This window comes from Gadus chalcogrammus, chromosome 4 (genome assembly GCF_026213295.1).
Source record: "Gadus chalcogrammus isolate NIFS_2021 chromosome 4, NIFS_Gcha_1.0, whole genome shotgun sequence".
In the NCBI taxonomy this organism is placed as follows: domain Eukaryota; kingdom Metazoa; phylum Chordata; class Actinopteri; order Gadiformes; family Gadidae; genus Gadus; species Gadus chalcogrammus.
In genome coordinates this window covers 17994791-18012909 of record NC_079415.1, presented here as the reverse complement: position 1 = coordinate 18012909, position 18119 = coordinate 17994791, and the positions used below count along the sequence as shown (strand labels likewise).

At 47.0% G+C, this 18119-nt stretch overlaps 1 protein-coding gene across 3 annotated transcripts in view; it reads right to left on the bottom strand.

Moving 5' to 3' along the window:
* Positions 1-18119, bottom strand: part of ap3b1a (adaptor related protein complex 3 subunit beta 1a) — a 52223-nt gene that overhangs the window by 3519 nt on the left and 30585 nt on the right. For all 3 annotated transcript variants that reach the window (XM_056587932.1, XM_056587933.1, XM_056587934.1), the window contains exons 23-26: positions 11097-11325; positions 7024-7108; positions 5799-5896; positions 5463-5601 (exon numbers count right to left, since the gene is read on the bottom strand). In XM_056587932.1, the coding sequence (XP_056443907.1) occupies positions 5463-5601; positions 5799-5896; positions 7024-7108; positions 11097-11325 (551 nt within the window). The remainder of the gene's footprint in view (positions 1-5462; positions 5602-5798; positions 5897-7023; positions 7109-11096; positions 11326-18119) is intronic.

The following is an 18119-nucleotide window of genomic DNA, read 5'->3' as shown; positions in this document are numbered from 1 at the left end:
ACCTGCTGAAGGCCTGTCCGGCTGTGGTGTCCCCCTATCTCCAGGCCTCACTGCCAAGGGCCCTGGGGCCGGTGTACTGGGGGTCCCTGTGGCCCCGCTAATGGTTTTAGGATATAAATCTCTCCTTTAATCAGCTGCTTAACACCGCTCCCCCAGGCCGGCTGCACGGGGACAGCAGACACTGAAGCTTGTTCAACGTGTGTGTGTGTGTGTGTGTGTGTGTGTGTGTGTGTGTGTGTGTGTGTGTGTGTGTGTGTGTGTGTGGTGTGTGGTGTGTGTCGTCGTGTGTGTGTGTGTGTGTGTGTGTGTGTGTGTGTGTGTGCTGTGTCGTGGTGTGTGTGTGTGTGTCGCGGATGCTTGCAGGTGGAGCTGGTGGCTTGCTGAGGCCATAGTACGCAGCTCAAGAGGGGCTGAGAGTGTGGTTCTACAACGAGGTGACATATCAATACATAATACACATCCATCTATTTTTTGAAATATGAGTATTCTAAAATGATTTCATTAAGGGGGGATTATAACGATGTCAACTGATGCGCAGCGTTGTCAGTCACTAGTGACGCGCATACTTGAAGTTTGGCTTCCTGACACCAGGACGTGTGTTGTAACGTCCCAGCATTTAATGTATGCACTTATTTTCTTAGTTATAGTACTTAGTTGTGTAGCATCTTATCCTAGCTATCTTTGTTGAATACAGGGAATGGGTTAACCTAGCGATTGTTCATGCTTTGCACTTGGTTCTATGAACATCCTTACTGTACCGACAGCGATATATTGTTTCTTCTGCTTCCGACAAATTTACTTATTGTAGGTCTTCTTTTGGATAAAAGCTTCTGCCAAATGCCCGAAATGGAAATGGAAACGCAGGGAGAACATGCAGAGGACAGGTTGAGGTGGCAGGAAGAAAATCTTTGAAAGGTGGAACAAATTAACTTAAACAGAGGGTTTAAGTTAAGTATTTATCCAGCACACCCTATACCCTGTTTTTTAAGTGCAACCATATTCTGAAACAGATGTGCAAACCACAACCCCCCGCCCGGTTCAACAGCCTCTTTCTTACGCTGACTAGTTTGAGTATTTGACGCAACCAGAATTAAATAACTTTTCAAATCATTATTGAATTTGATAAATCCGTTTATATATTGATTGTTTGAGCCTTTTTATTCTAGAACAGTATTTTTATCCTAAATGTCAAACGCTGACCCCTGGCAGCCAGATGAACTCCCATTTGTACTACGTTATATTGTTTTTGGGTCTAATAAAACAAAATTAAACTAAAATGAAGGGCCGATCCTCCACCAGAGTCCTGGAGCTCTGGAGTGAAGGGCCGATCCTCCTCCACCAGAGTCCTGGAGCTCTGGAGTGAAGGGCCCATCCTCCTCCACCAGAGTCCTGGAGCTCTGGAGTGAAGGGCCCATCCTCCACCAGAGTCCTGGAGCTCTGGAGTGAAGGGCCGATCCTCCACCAGAGTCCTGGAGCTCTGGAGTGAAGGGCCGATCCTCCACCAGAGTCCTGGAGCTCTGGAGTGAAGGGCCCATCCTCCTCCACCAGAGTCCTGGAGCTCTGGAGTGAAGGGCCGATCCTCCACCAGAGTCCTGGAGCTCTGGGCTCTGTGGGCTCGGAGGGCCTCACGTGACCTGGCTCCGCTCAGCAGCCCGTCCTGACGCCCTGGCAGGCCGGACCCGTGTCCTTCAGCCCGGTGGTCAGCCATGCCAGACCGGAGCTCAGGTCCAGGCAGATGGCCAGAGCGATTAGACCCTGTTAGACCCACACGGAGCTCCACAGGTCCTCCAGAGTGCTGCCATACGGACCCCCCCCCCCCCCTCCAACCAACCAGAGCAGGGAGGACATGCAGAGGACAGGAGGAAGAGGAAGAGCAAGAGGAAGAGAAGACATTTCGGGAGTGGAATGGAGAAAAAGCTGGATATAGTTAAAAATGTAGTATAAGAGTATAAGAGGCTATTTTATAATTGGAAATTAATAATATTGTTTATGCAGGATGTTTGACTTTGTTTTAAAAGAACTAGAGGTCTATGGGGTTGTCTGAACAAAAACAGAAAAGGAAGAAAGAGAAGAAAAGATAATTAAATAAATAAGTAAAGAAAAAAACATTTCATAAAGCCATCCACTTGTTTTCCCTTTTTTCCCTCCAGAAATTAGGCGCCAACTAGAGAGACTGACAATGCATGCGAAATTCAATCAAATTTGCCTTCAAACCAACTGAAAAATAGAGCACATTTATTCTATTCCGCCTGTTAGACATAAACAAGAACAGCGTTTTCTACATTTGCTCTTCTGCTTGATTTATTGCCATCCCCCTTTCCAGCAATCAATTTCTCCATTTCAGTGGCATCCCCCTCCGCACCGCTAACAACACGCTTGGAAACAGCAGTGCTGCCCCCTACTGGATGATACCGGAACTGCAGGCCACAAGGGCGAACGGGTGGAGAGTACATCCATAGCACAGGCTGCGGCTGTTGCTAGCTGTCTTATGTCATCACAACAACACAGTCCCAAACAACAGTTTACAACCGCAGTTCACAATGTTCCTTCCTACATTGTAGCGTAGAAGTGAGACCTAATGCCCTTCCCCCCTGTTTGAGATGCACAATGGAGGACCGGTGAAAAAAACAGTAAAATAGCTGTTAGTGATTGAGGTGAAAGAAAACCCAAGAGTACATTAACTCCTAAGCCCTTCCAAGATAGTGTCCTAATGGACATAGATGGCTAGAGATAAGGTAGCCCTGATGAAGGTCACCCCAAACATCCGTGTCACATGCTGAGTACAGGACGCTGTCAGAGGGGGGCAACCCACAAAATAAATCTCTCATGTCACGCACGACGCACGCTCACGCACACACGCACGGAAATTGGAAACCTTGGAAACAGGGAGGATAAATAAGAATATATCTGGGATATAAGTGTGGATTTTGGTGGTCAAAGAATACATTTCAATAATGAATGGTTCATCACGTTCAAGTCAAAACCTGTGAAACAAAGTGACATGGTCTCAGTTAGCAAGATGCACTGCTGCTAAACTAAAGCGCGCCAGATCTATTCCTCCTCATTTCAAAGGCCTTGAGCAGCTTCCTGTAGTGGACGAGATACTTCCTCTGTTCCCTAAGCAGAGGATTCAGTAATTAACTGCCTTCAGTCAGACACCACATAAGCTCCCATGGTCAGTTGGGTGTCACCTTTTTCAGTTGCAAGCGGTTCCGTTTGTAGAGTTGTTCAATGGGGGATACTCTCTGTAAATTTCCAGTCTGTTACTTCCATCTAAAAACACTTTTCCCGAGTGAAATGAGCTGCAAACTGAGCTCCGAGTGTGGTCTGGGGTCTGGACCCGGTCTGACCGGCCACTCGCACTCTGCTCCTCTGGATAACACAGTGTCGGATGGTTTTAAAAACCTTTACGACCGTCACAACCGCTCAAATCACATCAGATTGCTAAAACAGGGATTTACTTCAAAATAAGAGCACCAAACAATTAACAGCAGACATTGGTTTGGCATCGGCACAGAGGACAAGACGGGGGGTCAGAGCAGCAGCTGAGTCTGATTGATAGCCTGGAGGCGTTTGTGGTATCGGTTATTCCAAATGAAGTATGGGCTTATTGGGAGCCCGGCTCTGCTACTGTCGAACATTGATTTCCACTCAGTCTTTGAGCTCCCGGTGCCCTTGTGCCTTTCCAGTGTGTGCCTTTCACATCTCAAGCGCTAACTCTCACTTATCCACTCCCACCCACTCGCTGAACCCCGTCTCAACCCAAGAGAGTGTCACTCTGTCGGGATACTTCTGACAGGGCGGGGCTGGGAGATTTGTATCAAGACGGGTCCGGACAAAACACATTTTAAGATTTTAAGGTTTATCTATTTATATAAAAGTATACAAAAATCTGTTCAAGGGAATGCAGAAAAGAAGATGAAAAAGAAGATGGAGGGAGAGCAGAGTGTGGAGCAGGAGCAAGAAAGAGAGGGAGAGAGAGAGCAAGCGAAAGATAGAGCAATCAAGCGAAATACAGAGAGTGAGAGAGAGAAAGCGAGCAATGAAAAAGGAAGAAAACGAGAGAGAGAGCAAGCAAGCAAGAAAGACAGAGAGAGAGTGAAAGTGTAATTATCCATCAGGTGTTTGGGTGTGCGTGACAGAGGAGGAAGCTCATTAGCACACTCTGTGTACACCAATTACACAGCTAGGCTTCTCAGGGCATTCCCCTGGCATGGTCTCTGAGCTGGGACAGCACACATGGGTTTGCCTTCTCACTTTTTGCATGCGCACGAAATCAACACCCGCATAGAACAACACGCACACAGAACAACACGCAGAACAACACGCACACAGAACAACATACAGAACACGCACACAGAACAACACACAGAACAACAAACAGAACAACATGCACACAGAACAACACACACACAGAACACGCACAGAGCAACACACAGAACAAACACCCAGAACAACACGCACACAGAACAACACGCAGACCAACACGCAGACAGAACAACACACACACACACACACAGGTGGACACATGTCTGCTTGAGGGTTACAAGGTAAGCCATACATCACAGCAATTGCATAAACACACACACGTACACATTCATGCACTCGCGCACACAAGCTAGGGATGGCGAAAATGTAAAATATTCTTGACCGACCAGCGAGCCTCATTAACCAGTTTCCGGTTAAGATGATTATTATCATTACCTTATCTGTTACCATTGAATATCCTGAAATGTAATAATTAGTCGTTTAGACTACTGTCCATAATAATTTAGCGATCATATTCTCCGCCGCTCGCATGCGGGAATAATTAAGACTTGAGGAGAACTTATACAGTAGGTGAGAGACGCGGTGTCCGTCCAACTTCCAATAAGTCAACTCACCTGATAATCTTTTTGTGTGAAGTGAAACCAACACACACTCCACACTGACCCCAATATTTTTTTTAACCGACAAGCGACAAGATTGATCGGTTAACATTGATACGGTCAACCGTCAGTCAAACAGTCATCGGTTAACATCCCTAACACACACACACACACACACACACACACACACACACACACACAACACACACACACACACACACACACACACACACACACACACACACACACACACACACACACACACACACACAGCAAGGAAGGAGGATCAAAGGGATCCATTTTGAGGAAGGTATCAGTTCTTGCATTTGAAAGATGCAAGTGAAACGTTAAATTAATATAAAAAATACATAATGAAAGAAAGTAAACATAATAATAGGAGAAATTCAGCCAAAGCTACATTAAACCTTTTATTTCGGCAGACTTTTTGCCCTTTAAAATACTTTATCAAATGGAAAACAAAATGCCAGTTTAAATCCGTTCTAAAATTGCCTAAACTGAAAAATTAAATCAAATCAAATTGTATGCAAATCTAAAACCTGTTTCACTTTAGCGTTGTCTTTTGGAGGTATTTACCTGTGAGTGTTGTTGTGTCCCGTGATGACCTCACCCAGGTTGGCCATGGAGCGGACCTGCTTGTTCAGCACTGCACTGGAGCAATGACCCTCTGCCATGGTGATGGTGGCCGAGGTCTCGTTCATGCCCAGCAGTTTGCCTGTTGTTGGGAGAGGCACACTTTCACTGCCCATCACCCAGACCTGAACTACGGAACTGCGAGCACACATAATAGTTGGACACACTCATCTGTTAAAAATTAATTGACTTCATTAGAGCCATATATATATATATATATATATATATATAAAAATAATATAGATAAACATTTTCACACTTTCTTATTCTTATAATTACCTTGTTCTTTCTCAAAGTCCGCCTGGGACAGACTAGTGGGGAGCAGCAGCTCACCTACTGCAGGCTGGATGGACACCGAGAACTCTGCCTCTTTAGTACTGGAGGAACACAACATACAGTCAGCAACACAACATACAGTCAGCATACATTCAGCAACACAGCATACGGTCAGGAACACAACATAAATTCAGCAACACAACATACAGTCAGCAACACAACATACAGTCAGCAGCACAACATACAGTCAGCAATATAACATACCGTCAGCCACACAACACACAGTCAGCATACAGTCAGCAACACAGCATAACATCAAGAGCACAACATAAATTCAGCAAAACAACATACAGTCAGCAGCACAACATAGTCAGCAACATAACATACAGCACAACATACAGTCAGCAATATAACATACAGTCAGCAGAACAACATACAGTCACACGTCGGAGTACTACTTCTTTGCTTCGTTAGAAGTGTTACTATGGATCATTATTCATTCCCCATGGGCAGGGGAGAGATTTTGGAACGTGGAAAGACCCAAAAAAAAAATAAGGTCTAAAAGTATTTTCCTTATCTGGCCAGTCAAGTTACAATATATAACAATATTTATTGTAAGACAACATTAACTTCTAAAAAATAAACAACACTGTTTAGTTACTGAAACGTAAAAAATAAATTAATACCGAAACACTTTTAGTTAGTTAGCTTCAACTCAGACTAGTTTAAATTTTTTCAGTTAGGGTCATCCTACTCTTGTTTTCGTCTAAAACATTTTTTCAAAAGTTTGTTATGAAAATAATACCAAACTGTGGTAAGCATTTTGCGAGCTGATGGATTGATTTCTCCATCCCAAAGAGACTTTGTGATGGGGCTATCGATCGCCTCCAGCGATGGTTTGATTTGGGCCGGGTCTGATTAGAGGAGAATAATAGTTATCCTGGTGAACAGGGATCAATGAAGGCTGATGCCTCACCTGGGACCAGGGAACACATACACAGAGAACAAATCACAGAAAACAGGGAGAGAGAGAAGGAAATGGACTTTGGTTTGGAATTAGACCAGTACCGGGGGGTCGGTAACAAGAGTACGGACAGGGCGAGTTCCCCAGGGGGGGGGGGTGGGGTGGGGGAACAACAGAAGAGAGCAATGAGACAGCTGCAGGAGAAAACACAGGTCGAATGTGTGGAGTGATGCTGTCCGCCATGGCGTCAGGGAAGGGATTTACCACAACTGGAAGTTGGCCGCCTGCGTGGAGTCGTTGAAGTCGATTCCCATGGAAACGGTAACCGAGGCCTGTGGCTCAAGTCGTTCTGATGAAAGGATACAGCAGAGAGAAAGGAGAAGAGAGCAGAGGAGGAGGTGAGAGAGGAGAAACGAGTAGAGAATAGAGAGGAGAGGGGAGAGGAGAGGAAGAGAGCGGAGAGGTGACGAGAGGAAGAGGTGAGAGGAGAGACACGTAGACAGGAGAGGAGGAGGTGAGAGGAAAGACGAGTAGAGGAGAGGAGCGAGGAGAGAGGTGAGGAGGAGAAGAGGAGGTGAGAGGAGAGACGAGTAGAGAAGAGGAGAGAGAAGAGAGGAAGCATGAGTGACATGGGCAGAGTGGGGAGAGTCAGGAAAGGATGGAGAGCTGGGGAGGTGAGGAGAAGATAGGGGGGGGGGGGGGGCAACAGAGTGGAACAGACAGGCATGCACACCACTTGTGTTTTCTACTTCACAAGGCAAGGCCACTGCATTTGAGAAATCTATCCTTCAAATCTCATCCCCTTTACCTCTGCCTCAAAAAAGCAGCCACACAGAGAGACATGACAGACTAGCACATCTCCACAACAACAGGCGAGTCAAAAACATGAGCGCCGCCGTATCAAAAAGGAGATGTGTGTGTGTGTGTGTGTGTGTGTGTGTGTGTGTGTGTGCCGCGCGCGGTGCGTTTGCGTGCGTGTTGTGCGTGTGTGTGTGTTGTGTGTGTGTGTGGTGTGTGTGGGGGGGGGGGGGCAGCTGAACAGGCGTGACCGGGCGTCTCGTCTACCGGAGCCCGAAACCATTGAAGAGAGAGACGAGAGCGGGAACATCGGGCGGGAGACGGGAGGAAGGGGAGAGGGGAGATAGGGGCGGGGGAGGGGGACAGGGGGAGAGGGGGACAGGGGAGAGGAGGAGATGGCGGAGGGGGGAGATGAGGAGATGGGGGAGAGGAGAAGAAGGGAGAGGAGAAGAAGGGAGAGGGGGAGCGGGGAGGAGGATGGGAGGGGCGGGGAGGAGGAGAGGGGAGAGGGGCAAGGAGGAGGAGAGGGGAGAGGGGAGGAGGGCGGGGACGAGGAGAGACAACATCCTCGACCTGCCCGCTGTGGAGTGTCCCCCCCCCCCCCCCCCCCCCCCCCCCCCTCGGGGAGTGAGTGGAGGCTGTTCTACTGTAGAAACTCTTTAACACAGAGGAGCAGAACAAGTGCAACCAGAGCTCCAGGGGGCAGGAATCTCCACCAGGCATGCGTGTGGTTGGATGGTTCAGCTTGTTCTTTGACCTAGGCTAATCTGGTCTTATTGAGCTCTTTGTGTGCCGTCACACAAAACCAGACTCTGGAAGCTATGCACACATATGTTAAATACATAGAGCAGTGGAATAGTGGCGTAGTGAAGTCAAAGCCTAATACTGGACGGATAGCTTTTTGTCACAGCTGTAGAAATGTGGGCAAATCAGAAGGAAGCATTCCTGTGATGAATGTCTGGCATTTGTGTGGGGAACGTTTTGAAACAGTTTGTCCAAAAGACATGTATGGACAGAAAAGTGCAAATAATATGTCATATGAACTCAAACCAAGTGAATGAGAAGACTAACACCCTTAGTGACTTACAATTTAAAACCATTGCATTTGCATTGGTATGGGATCTTACAAGAAAACAGGATTGGCAATAGTTAAATGATGAACAAAAGCTCTGCATAACATTCCCACAACAATTGTGTAAATAGATGAACTATGGTCTGTCCAGCGCAGACCATCCATAGTGGGTCCAGCGTCCACTCAGTGGAGCTTGGCTCAATCGATCCAAATTACCCACTGTTTGGCTGCTGCAGGTCCATCAATGACCAATCAATCCAGGCAATTGACGGTTTAAACATGCTTGATTGCACCGTCTTTTTGTCTCTCTCTCTCTCTCGGTGTGTGTGTGTGTGTGTGTATGTATGTGTGTGCGTGTGTGTGTGAGTGAAAGAGACAGACGGAGAGAGAGGGAGAAAGAATTAAGGAGAGGAAACACCCAGAGAAGGCAAGAGAGGAGAGACCTGGGCCCAGGGGTGTGCTGGGTGGACTGCAGATCATGTAGATGGAGAAGGAGATGTATGGCGATAATGTGCATTTCTATTCCTAATCGATCGAGCAGGCTAGGAATATAAAGTCATATTGGCTATTGTAAGATGGGGGGAATGAAACATACAGGCTTCTGTAAGATTGGGGAATGAAATATATACTGACAGAAAACAAGCAAATAGACAACTATGGAGGAACATTTTGAGTGGTATCACATCCTATGGGACATTTATTGATAGTAGAGTTTTCTGTGATTCAGGGCTGATAAGTGCATTTACATTTTAAAATGCAAGGCAACTACTATTGGTTAGTTGAAAATAATAATCATCATTGAGATTAAACATCTCTTCCAGTGTCCTGGCCAAGATAGGCCATAGTAGCCTACAGTCACACATAGCATACACAAAAAAAATAAGAAAAATAAAACTAAAACAGTCCGCAGGGGGGAAGGGGGATATCAATATCGCAAGACATTTCGGGAGGCTAAAGGAAGAGTAATATTAAGTTTGAGCAACAAAGTGTAAAGACATTTCGGGAGGCTCAAGCAGGAGAGTAAAGCGTAGTCTTGTGGTGGACTCCATAGACATAATTCACCATAGCCTACTGTGTTATTGAGATGTTTTCGTTGTGTTATAGGGACACTGTCTTTAAGAACACGTCACTTGTGTGTTGATATGCCGGTCAGCACAATGTTTGAATTAAACGGTTTTTATGTGACAAAAAGAACGACCTGCCGTTGCTTGTCGAGGTGAGAAATAGTCTCTTCCCTTATTTTATCGCAATTGATATAGTCTATAGACAGAACATCTTACCTGGGAGAGTTTGTCGCCGGCGGAGCCGTTATGTTTTTACCTGGTCGAGTGTCGCTTCGGTGTGTGCACGTGTGTGTGTGTTCTTACCTGCGCCTGTGCCGATGGCGGAGCCGTTAAGCGTCTTACCAGTGCGGGTGCGTGCGTGCGTGTGTGTGCGCTTCCGTGTATGTGTCGCTGCCTTTGTGTTGACGTGCGGTGTGTGCGCGTGCTTGTGTGCGTGTAGTGTGTGCGCATGTGTGTTCGTTTCCGTGTATGTTCGTGCGCATTTGCGTGCTTGCGGTGTATATGCTTTCGCGCTTGGCACATGCGCACTTCAGTAACTGGTGCGACAGGCCTGCTATTATAGTAGTACGATTTACACATACTTACTATTCTATATCTTATAATGTTGAGTTTCTTTAGAAATTAAGTATTTTATTGTTTTGCGTCTCATTAAATGAACACACACACACACACATACACACCCGAACCAACACACACACACACACAGACACTAGTATCTTTACTTTGTCTTGAAAAGCATGATGTAAATAGTAATGGATTATGGAATATGATTATATAGAGTGTCATTGTGAGTATGTGCATTAATATGAGCATTGTTACTATTATTATGAATATGTGTATGAATATGTGGGTATTATTATTTTGATTACTATTATGAGTATGATTAAGATTATTATTGTTAGTATTAATATAAGATAAGATATACTTTATTCATCTCAGCAGAGAAATTTAGGAATATGAGTATGACCAAAAGTGTTATGAGTATGATTAAGATTATTATTTTAGGTATGATTAGGAGTATTATGGTGAGTATCATGGCCAGTATGATTCAGATATGGTGAGGTTTACGGCCAATATGGTTCAGAGTATTATGGTGAGTGTTACGGCCAATATGGTTCAGAGTATTATGGTGAGGTTTACGGCCAATATGGTTCAGAGTATTATGGTGAGTGTTACGGCCAATAGGTTCAGAGTATTATGGTGAGTGTTACGGCCAATATGGTTCAGAGTATTATGGTGAGGTTTACGGCCAATATGGTTCAGAGTATTATGGTGAGTGTTACGGCCAATATGGTTCAGAGTATTATGGTGAGTGTTACGGCCAATATGGTTCAGAGTATTATGGTGAGGTTTACGGCCAATATGATTCAGAGTATTATGGTGAGTATTGTGTGACTCCGTACCGACAGGGCTGAAGCGGTGCAGGGTGAGGCTGGCAGGGCTGTGCTCCCCCAGGTGGATCCCCTCCAGGGGTTGGTCCGAGGCGTTGGTCAGGGTGATCTGCAGTTGCACCATGCTGGGCTGGTACAGGAAGGGCTGCCGGGGGAAGTGGTAGCGCGCCGAGAGGCCCTTGCCCGACATGTGGTGGAGCAACTCGTGGCTCTTTACCGGCCCGAAGGGCTGCACCGTCACCTGGAGGGAGGAGGGATGTGAGGTCAGGAAGCCGGCCTCTGGCCCAGGGGTCAGGGCCAGAGGCTCAGAGACAGCTAGACCAGACAGCATCCAGCAGCTTTACCATCCATAAGGGCAATATATCTATTTCTGTCCATTTTTAGTTCTTATTTTAATTAAGTATTTTTTTGTATTACCATATTTTACCAAACTTATTTCCTGTCGCGGTTTGATAAGGTATTTTATAGACAGGAAAGCAGTAAAACAGCAGTGCATTCAGACGTGTTTGATGTTTGTTTTCTGGACGTTCTTCATAAGGAGGAGATATACTTTATCAAATCCATACACCAAATCAGGGGAAAATAGGCTCGGCCAATTCCTCAAATTATACAAATGCATTTCTTAAATAAAAGAAAATGAATGAAATTAACAGAGTTCTGTTCCAATAGGAAGAAAGTGCTGTAGCAGTAGAGTCTGTCCTCTTCCACCGACTACTTAAAACCCCCAGCAGACAAAGTTAAAGGGGAAAGAAAGAAGGAAAACAGAAAGATGAGCCATCTTCAGGAGGCCACCAGCAACAGAGCGGCCATTTGGCTTCATTACCCTCCAGTAACGCAGGAGCCTACTTTACCACATCATCCATCAGCAGAACCAGAGGAAAGTGGGCTGAGTATGGAAGAGGCAGAGCAGGGCTGAATAAAATCCCTGCTAATGAAGGAGGAACACAAAGCCTTCTGAGGCCAGACCTCGCCTTTCAGCAAGGCTTTTACCTTTTCAACCACATGAAATGGCATTACCCCAGCAATGGAGGAACAAGATGCACAGAAAGGGATGCATGTTTAGGTATTGCGTCTTGGGCACAGTGCACTCATTAAGCCTAACATGTTTTGTACATAGTGAGGTTAGGGGATTGGCAGCTTGTCTTCTTCAATGGCAATAACACACACACTCATGGAATTTAGGCCAACAACGCAACTAAGATCTCCCTGGTGGTGATGTTGTCGAAGAGGAACAACGTTCAGGTTGATTTGTACCTTGAGAGTAAGTAAAAGAGAAAGAAAGAGACAGACGGAGAGAGACAAAGAGAGAGAGAAAGAGAGAGACCAAGATACAGACAGAGAGAGAAAGAGAGAGACAGCGAGAGAAAGAGAGAAAGAGAGACAGACAGAGAGAGAAAGAGAGACAGAAAGAGAAAGAGAGACAGACAGAGTGAGAGAGACAGAGACAGAGAGACAAAGCTAGAGACCAAGAGCCAGACAGAGAGAGAAAGAGAGAGACAGAGAGAGAAAGAGAGACAGAGAGAGATCGAGACAGAGAGACCAAGAGACAGAGGGAGAAAGAGAGACAGACAGAGAGAGAAAGAGACACTGAGACTGACAGAGACAGAGACCAAGAGAGAGAGAAACAAAAAGAGATAGACAGAGAGAGTGATATGAAGACATAGAGAGACAGAGAGACAGTGTGAGAGAAAAGGATAAATGGAAACAGAGAGAAAAAGAGAGAGAGAGAAACCGAGAGACAGAAATAAAGTTTCGGAGAAAGAGAGAGAGAGAGAGTGAAAGAGAGAGCCACGCAGCTAACATACTTGCTAATTGTTAATCACACCTTAACACGCAAACTCTATGCTACTTGTCAATCGCACGGTCAACCCCAGAGCTAACAACCAAATTATATTTTATGCCTCAAATATAGACAGTTTGACAAGAAATATCTTGTCCAAAAACCAAACAAATGATTAAATCCAATTCAGTAAGAAAATATGTAAAGTAGTGTGTGAAGCAGACAAACATCTAATTAAGCTAATTTAAGATGTTTGAGGCACTGTCAAACTCAGGCAGTAAATCAACAACACGTTGTACACAGGCGTGTATCACTGAAAACAGGTATTTTTGGGACTGGAGATTTTTCAATTAAATCATTGAATCTTGAAGATGTGAAACGCTCAACCTCCCCAAGACCTCTCGATTGCCAAGGACCAACTTTAAACTTTGGAGAAGATCCATTCTCTATATGCATCTGCGCTGATAGTAGATCAAATAATCCACATTTTATTTGCCAAGGAGAACCAACAAAAGAAACAATGTGAAAAGCGGGTTCACTATCATCGAGTCATTCACTAGAACAACTTTAGGCTGGATGAACTAAGGGGCTTGCTTTCTCAAAGTTAACACATTTACCTTCCTAACTAACAGTACATAAACAAGGGTTATCATAACACATCTTATGTTTAGAAACAGGAGTGGATTACTTTCAATCGGTTGTGAAAATAACTGTCACAAAAGGAGAAGACTACCTCTCTGTCCTCTCCGACTCTCTGTTCCCTCTTTCCTCCTCTTCCTCTCTTCCCTATCTCTGGTCACTCTATCCTTCTCCCTCTCCCCTCACTCTCCCCTCCTCTTCCTCTCTCTCCTCCTCTCCTCACTCTCTCCCCCACTCTCACTCCTCTCTCTGAGAGATAAACAAACATAGCCCATCTGTTAATTTATCAGGCAATGTTTGGATGTTGTCAAGAGCAGTCGTTGTCGATAAAGCTTCCTGTAACATCTGCCACATGGATTTATCCCCCAGCCCCCACTCAAGGTCCTGCCTGCAGAGAGAGGAGGACGTATCTTTGTACTGCTCATCATCACCAGTCTAATACAGTCTAGTACAATCCTGGAAGGCAGGCACGCGCGCGCACACGCACACACACACACACACACACACACACACACACACACACACACACCTGTGTCTTATTAACAGACCCCCACCCACACCCACACGCTTGTGCTACCCAGCGCCTGACCAGCACTCTAAAGTGTAAATAACAGAAAGAGATGTAACCTTGACTCCCCCTGTCAGTCACCATCACAACCTCACCCAGCCCCACCCCCCACCATGGCTGTGCCCGGACAGGAGACGGGGGGGGGGGGAGGGGCAGTAGGGGGTGACACCGGGAGAGGAAGGTGATGGAGGAGCTCTATTATGTATCAAGTTAAAGCGGGAGGCGGCGGCGGCGTGTGATGGACGAGACGCCAGTCACCTTCAGAGTCGGACGCTCGCCGCATCCTCCCAGGGAAATGACCTGAGAATCCCGCTGACATAAACACAGGGAAACTAAACAGGGGAAGAGCCGTCGCCAGGGCAATCTTGTCGTGCTTAGTGCGGAAGAAGCCTAATTTGACAGCAAAGGGTGGGGAGAGGTGGTGGAAGAAGATAGAGGTGGAGCAGGACAGTGGAGGAGGAGGAGGATAAAGGTGGAGGAGGACAGTGGAGGAGGATAGAGGTGGAGGAGGATAGATGAGGAGGAGGAGGATAGATGAGGAGGAGGAGGATAAAGGTGGAGGAGGACAGTGGAGGAGGATAGAGGTGGAGGAGGACAGAGTTGGTGGAGGGGGATAGTGTAGGAGGAGGATGAGAGCGGTGGAGGAGAGTCGGTGGGGGTGGTTGCGGAGGAGGATAGAGGTGGAGGAGGATAGAGGTGGAGGAGGAGGATAGAGGTGGAGGAGGATAGAGGTGGAGGAGGATAGAGGTGGAGGAGGAGGATAGAGGTGGAGGAGGAGGATAGAGGTGGTGGAGGAGGATAGAGGTGGAGGAGGAGGATAGAGGTGGAGGAGGATAGAGGTGGAGGAGGATAGAGGTGGAGGAGGATAGAGGTGGAGGAGGAGGATAGAGGTGGTGGAGGAGGATAGAGGTGGAGGAGGATAGAGGTGGTGGAGGAGGATAGAGGTGGAGGAGGAGGATAGAGGTGGAGGATAGAGGTGGAGGAGGATAGAGATGGAGGAGGAGGATAGAGGTGGAGGTGGAGGATAGAGGTGGAGGAGGATAGAGATGGAGGAGGAGGATAGAGGTGGAGGTGGAGGATAGAGGTGGAGGAGGATAGAGGTGGTGGAGGAGGATAGAGGTGGAGGATAGAGGTTGAGGATAGAGGTGGAGGAGGATAGAGGTGGAGGATAGAGGTGGAGGAGGATAGAGGTGGTGGAAGAGGATAGAGGTGGAGGAGGATAGAGGTGGAGGAGGATAGAGGTGGAGGATAGAGGTGGAGGAGGATAGAGGTGGTGGAAGAGGATAGAGGTGGAGGAGGATAGAGGTGGAGGAGGATAGAGGTGGAGGATAGAGGTGGAGGAGGATAGAGGTGGTGGAAGAGGATAGAGGTGGAGGAGGATAGAGGTGGGGGAAATGGAGCAGGTGGTGGCAGCGATGGGTCATGGTGATGGCGGTGTCAGTGGAGGTAGTGGTTGTGTTGGTTGGGGTGCGGGGGTGGGAGTGGTTTTGGAGGAGGTGGAGGTGGTTGGTGGCGGAGGGTGTTGTGGAGGAGGGTGTTGGAGGTGGGGAACGAACTCGGATGCATTGGGCATGCATTGAAAATCCATTTCGTTTTAGTTTTCTTCCTTCATATGCGTCAGAAGACGACTGAACTTAAGGGATGGGATTTTCATTAGGGGCACTAAAATGGCTGCTGGGAGGAAGTGAGGGAGGCGGGGTAAGGCGCATGGGGTTTGACTTTTGGCCGTAATTGTTCCCCTAACTCTGGAGATGACAATTAATGGAGGGGTGGAGTGGAAGGACCTTGATGGTACGTTAATGTTCGCCAATGTTACTCCACCGCACCGGCAGGGCTGCGCGGCACGCAGACCCAGGGCCAGTTCATTTACGCCAATTTACCTCCAGATTAGGTATTCAAAAACCATTAATTCCCAATTTCTGAACAAAACAAGTGAACCCAGGCGATGGGAAGGGGTGTTTAGAGGAACAGAGTCCAACAGTTACTATGCAGGGGACCTCGCCATTAATTCATCTACAGGCGCCGTCACAAGACCGATCCATTATTAGAGGTTGCGTGGAGAAGAAACTGTCACACAACCACAAAGTAGGGAAAAATATGAAAAACACATCAGAAACTCGCCGATTAACTAACTATGTTTATAATAACGAATAACTACATCTTACCACAGATGCTGAAATCTAACAAACAACATTTAAGAAATATGTTCATTAATGAATGATTAATGTTGGAAGAAATGTAATGTACGGTATGTATATATAATGAAACCTAAAGTCAAAAAAGTAAAACATAAAAGCCGGCAGTCCTAACGCTGCATTAGCAACAATAGCGCTCTGTCGAAGCTCCACGGGTTTCTTCATGGCTAGCTCATTGGCTAGCTTCACGGTAGTTATCCCCCGTGGCAGCAGCAGCATGGGGGGCGGAGACTCCTCTGGCCCTTCCATAATTAGGCTGGACCCAGCGAGGGGAGGGGTCAGACGGGTGAGAGGGAGATGAGGGGGGAGGCACAAGGGGGGAGGCCGGCACCCGCCTGATGGGCACCAAATGAACAAATTATGATGCCCCCCCCGCCCCCCCCCCCCTGGGCGTGATGGGGTCAACCGCCTTGCGCCCCCCCGCTGACAGTTCAATTTCCCCCCAGCGCGGCCCCGCTCGCCGGCATGCTAATTATGAATGAAACGTTATCAGCCGGCGCTGCCGCCGCCACCGCGTGGCTCGGACAGCGGTCGGAAAGAGGTTTGCGGCTGGGGAGCGCGGGGGGCATGCCGGGCGCTTTAAAAGGCGTTTGCGGGAGAGAATCTAATGTCAAAATGTTATTAGAGGGAGCGGTAGGCCCGGCCGAGGAAGGAGAGGGGCGGGGGGAGGTCAGAGCGGGGTCCGGGGTTAATCTAAATGCCTTTGATAACCATGCAGTAATTCTCTAAAAGGGCTGGGCACTCAGCTGAGACCGGCTCTCTGCCGTTGGGGGCGTATTGGAGAGAAATAGAAATGACACTGGGGCCAGTGTGTGTGTGTGTGTGTGTGTGTGTGTGTGTGTGTGTGTGTGTGTGTGTGTGTGTGTGTGTGGTGTGTGTGTGTGTGTGTGTGTGTGTGTGTGTGTGTGTGTGTGTGTGTGTGTGTGTGTGTGTGTGTGTGAGGAGGGGTTTGCGGTGGCGAGGAGCATAAAGCTGTAGTTATTTACCTTGTCTATGAATTCTGATGCCCATCATGTATTTATGCATAAAATTGACTCTAAATCAGTTGTAATCTGCATTTGGATTCTCCATTACTCCCCGGCCTTCACCCCAAGCCACCGAGAGACTGACAAGTCCTGCGGAGCGTAAACACAGACAAGCCAGGCATAAACCAGGCCTGAGAGCAGCCGTCAATCATCCTGATGGACAGGCAGGTGTGATGGGCAGCACTGGAACAGAGAATAACCCTCCAGGAGGCAAAAGCTCAACAGAGGGGGTGGAGAACGCCAAGTCTTAGGAACCTACCCTCGGATATAGTCTTGTTAATGGATTTGGATTTAGTCTAATCCTTGAGCAGTCATACTGTGTAATAGCAGAACTTCTGACCCAGCAGTCCTACTGTATTATAGCAGAACTTCTGTGTGGAGATGACACGGCAGGAAACCAAAAACCGAAAGGGGCGGAGCTACGCCTTATAGCTTGTTACGTTATGGAGATATTCGACTGAAGAAAACAAAATATGCGAGTGGATGAAGCTTTCAGAAGGGGATTTGCACAATGTATTTCTACACTGGTCTGTCTACACAGTGATCATTTGAAACCTTTAAAACACTTAACAGTTGACTACTGCTGGCCGAGTTACTGTACACCAATGACTCGGCCTCCACCAACAACATGATACGAACTACTGTGATCCTAATATCCTTATTTTTAAGTACGTCCAGCTATTTGAAGTTGGTTTATCAATCTGAACACCAAAAATGTGTTTCTAGAGCGGGTCAATAGAAAATTCAGTTTGTTTAGAAATGATGGATGGAAAACAAAAAGAACAAATAGATACACTGCTCCCACAGAGACCACAACCTGGAACGCCA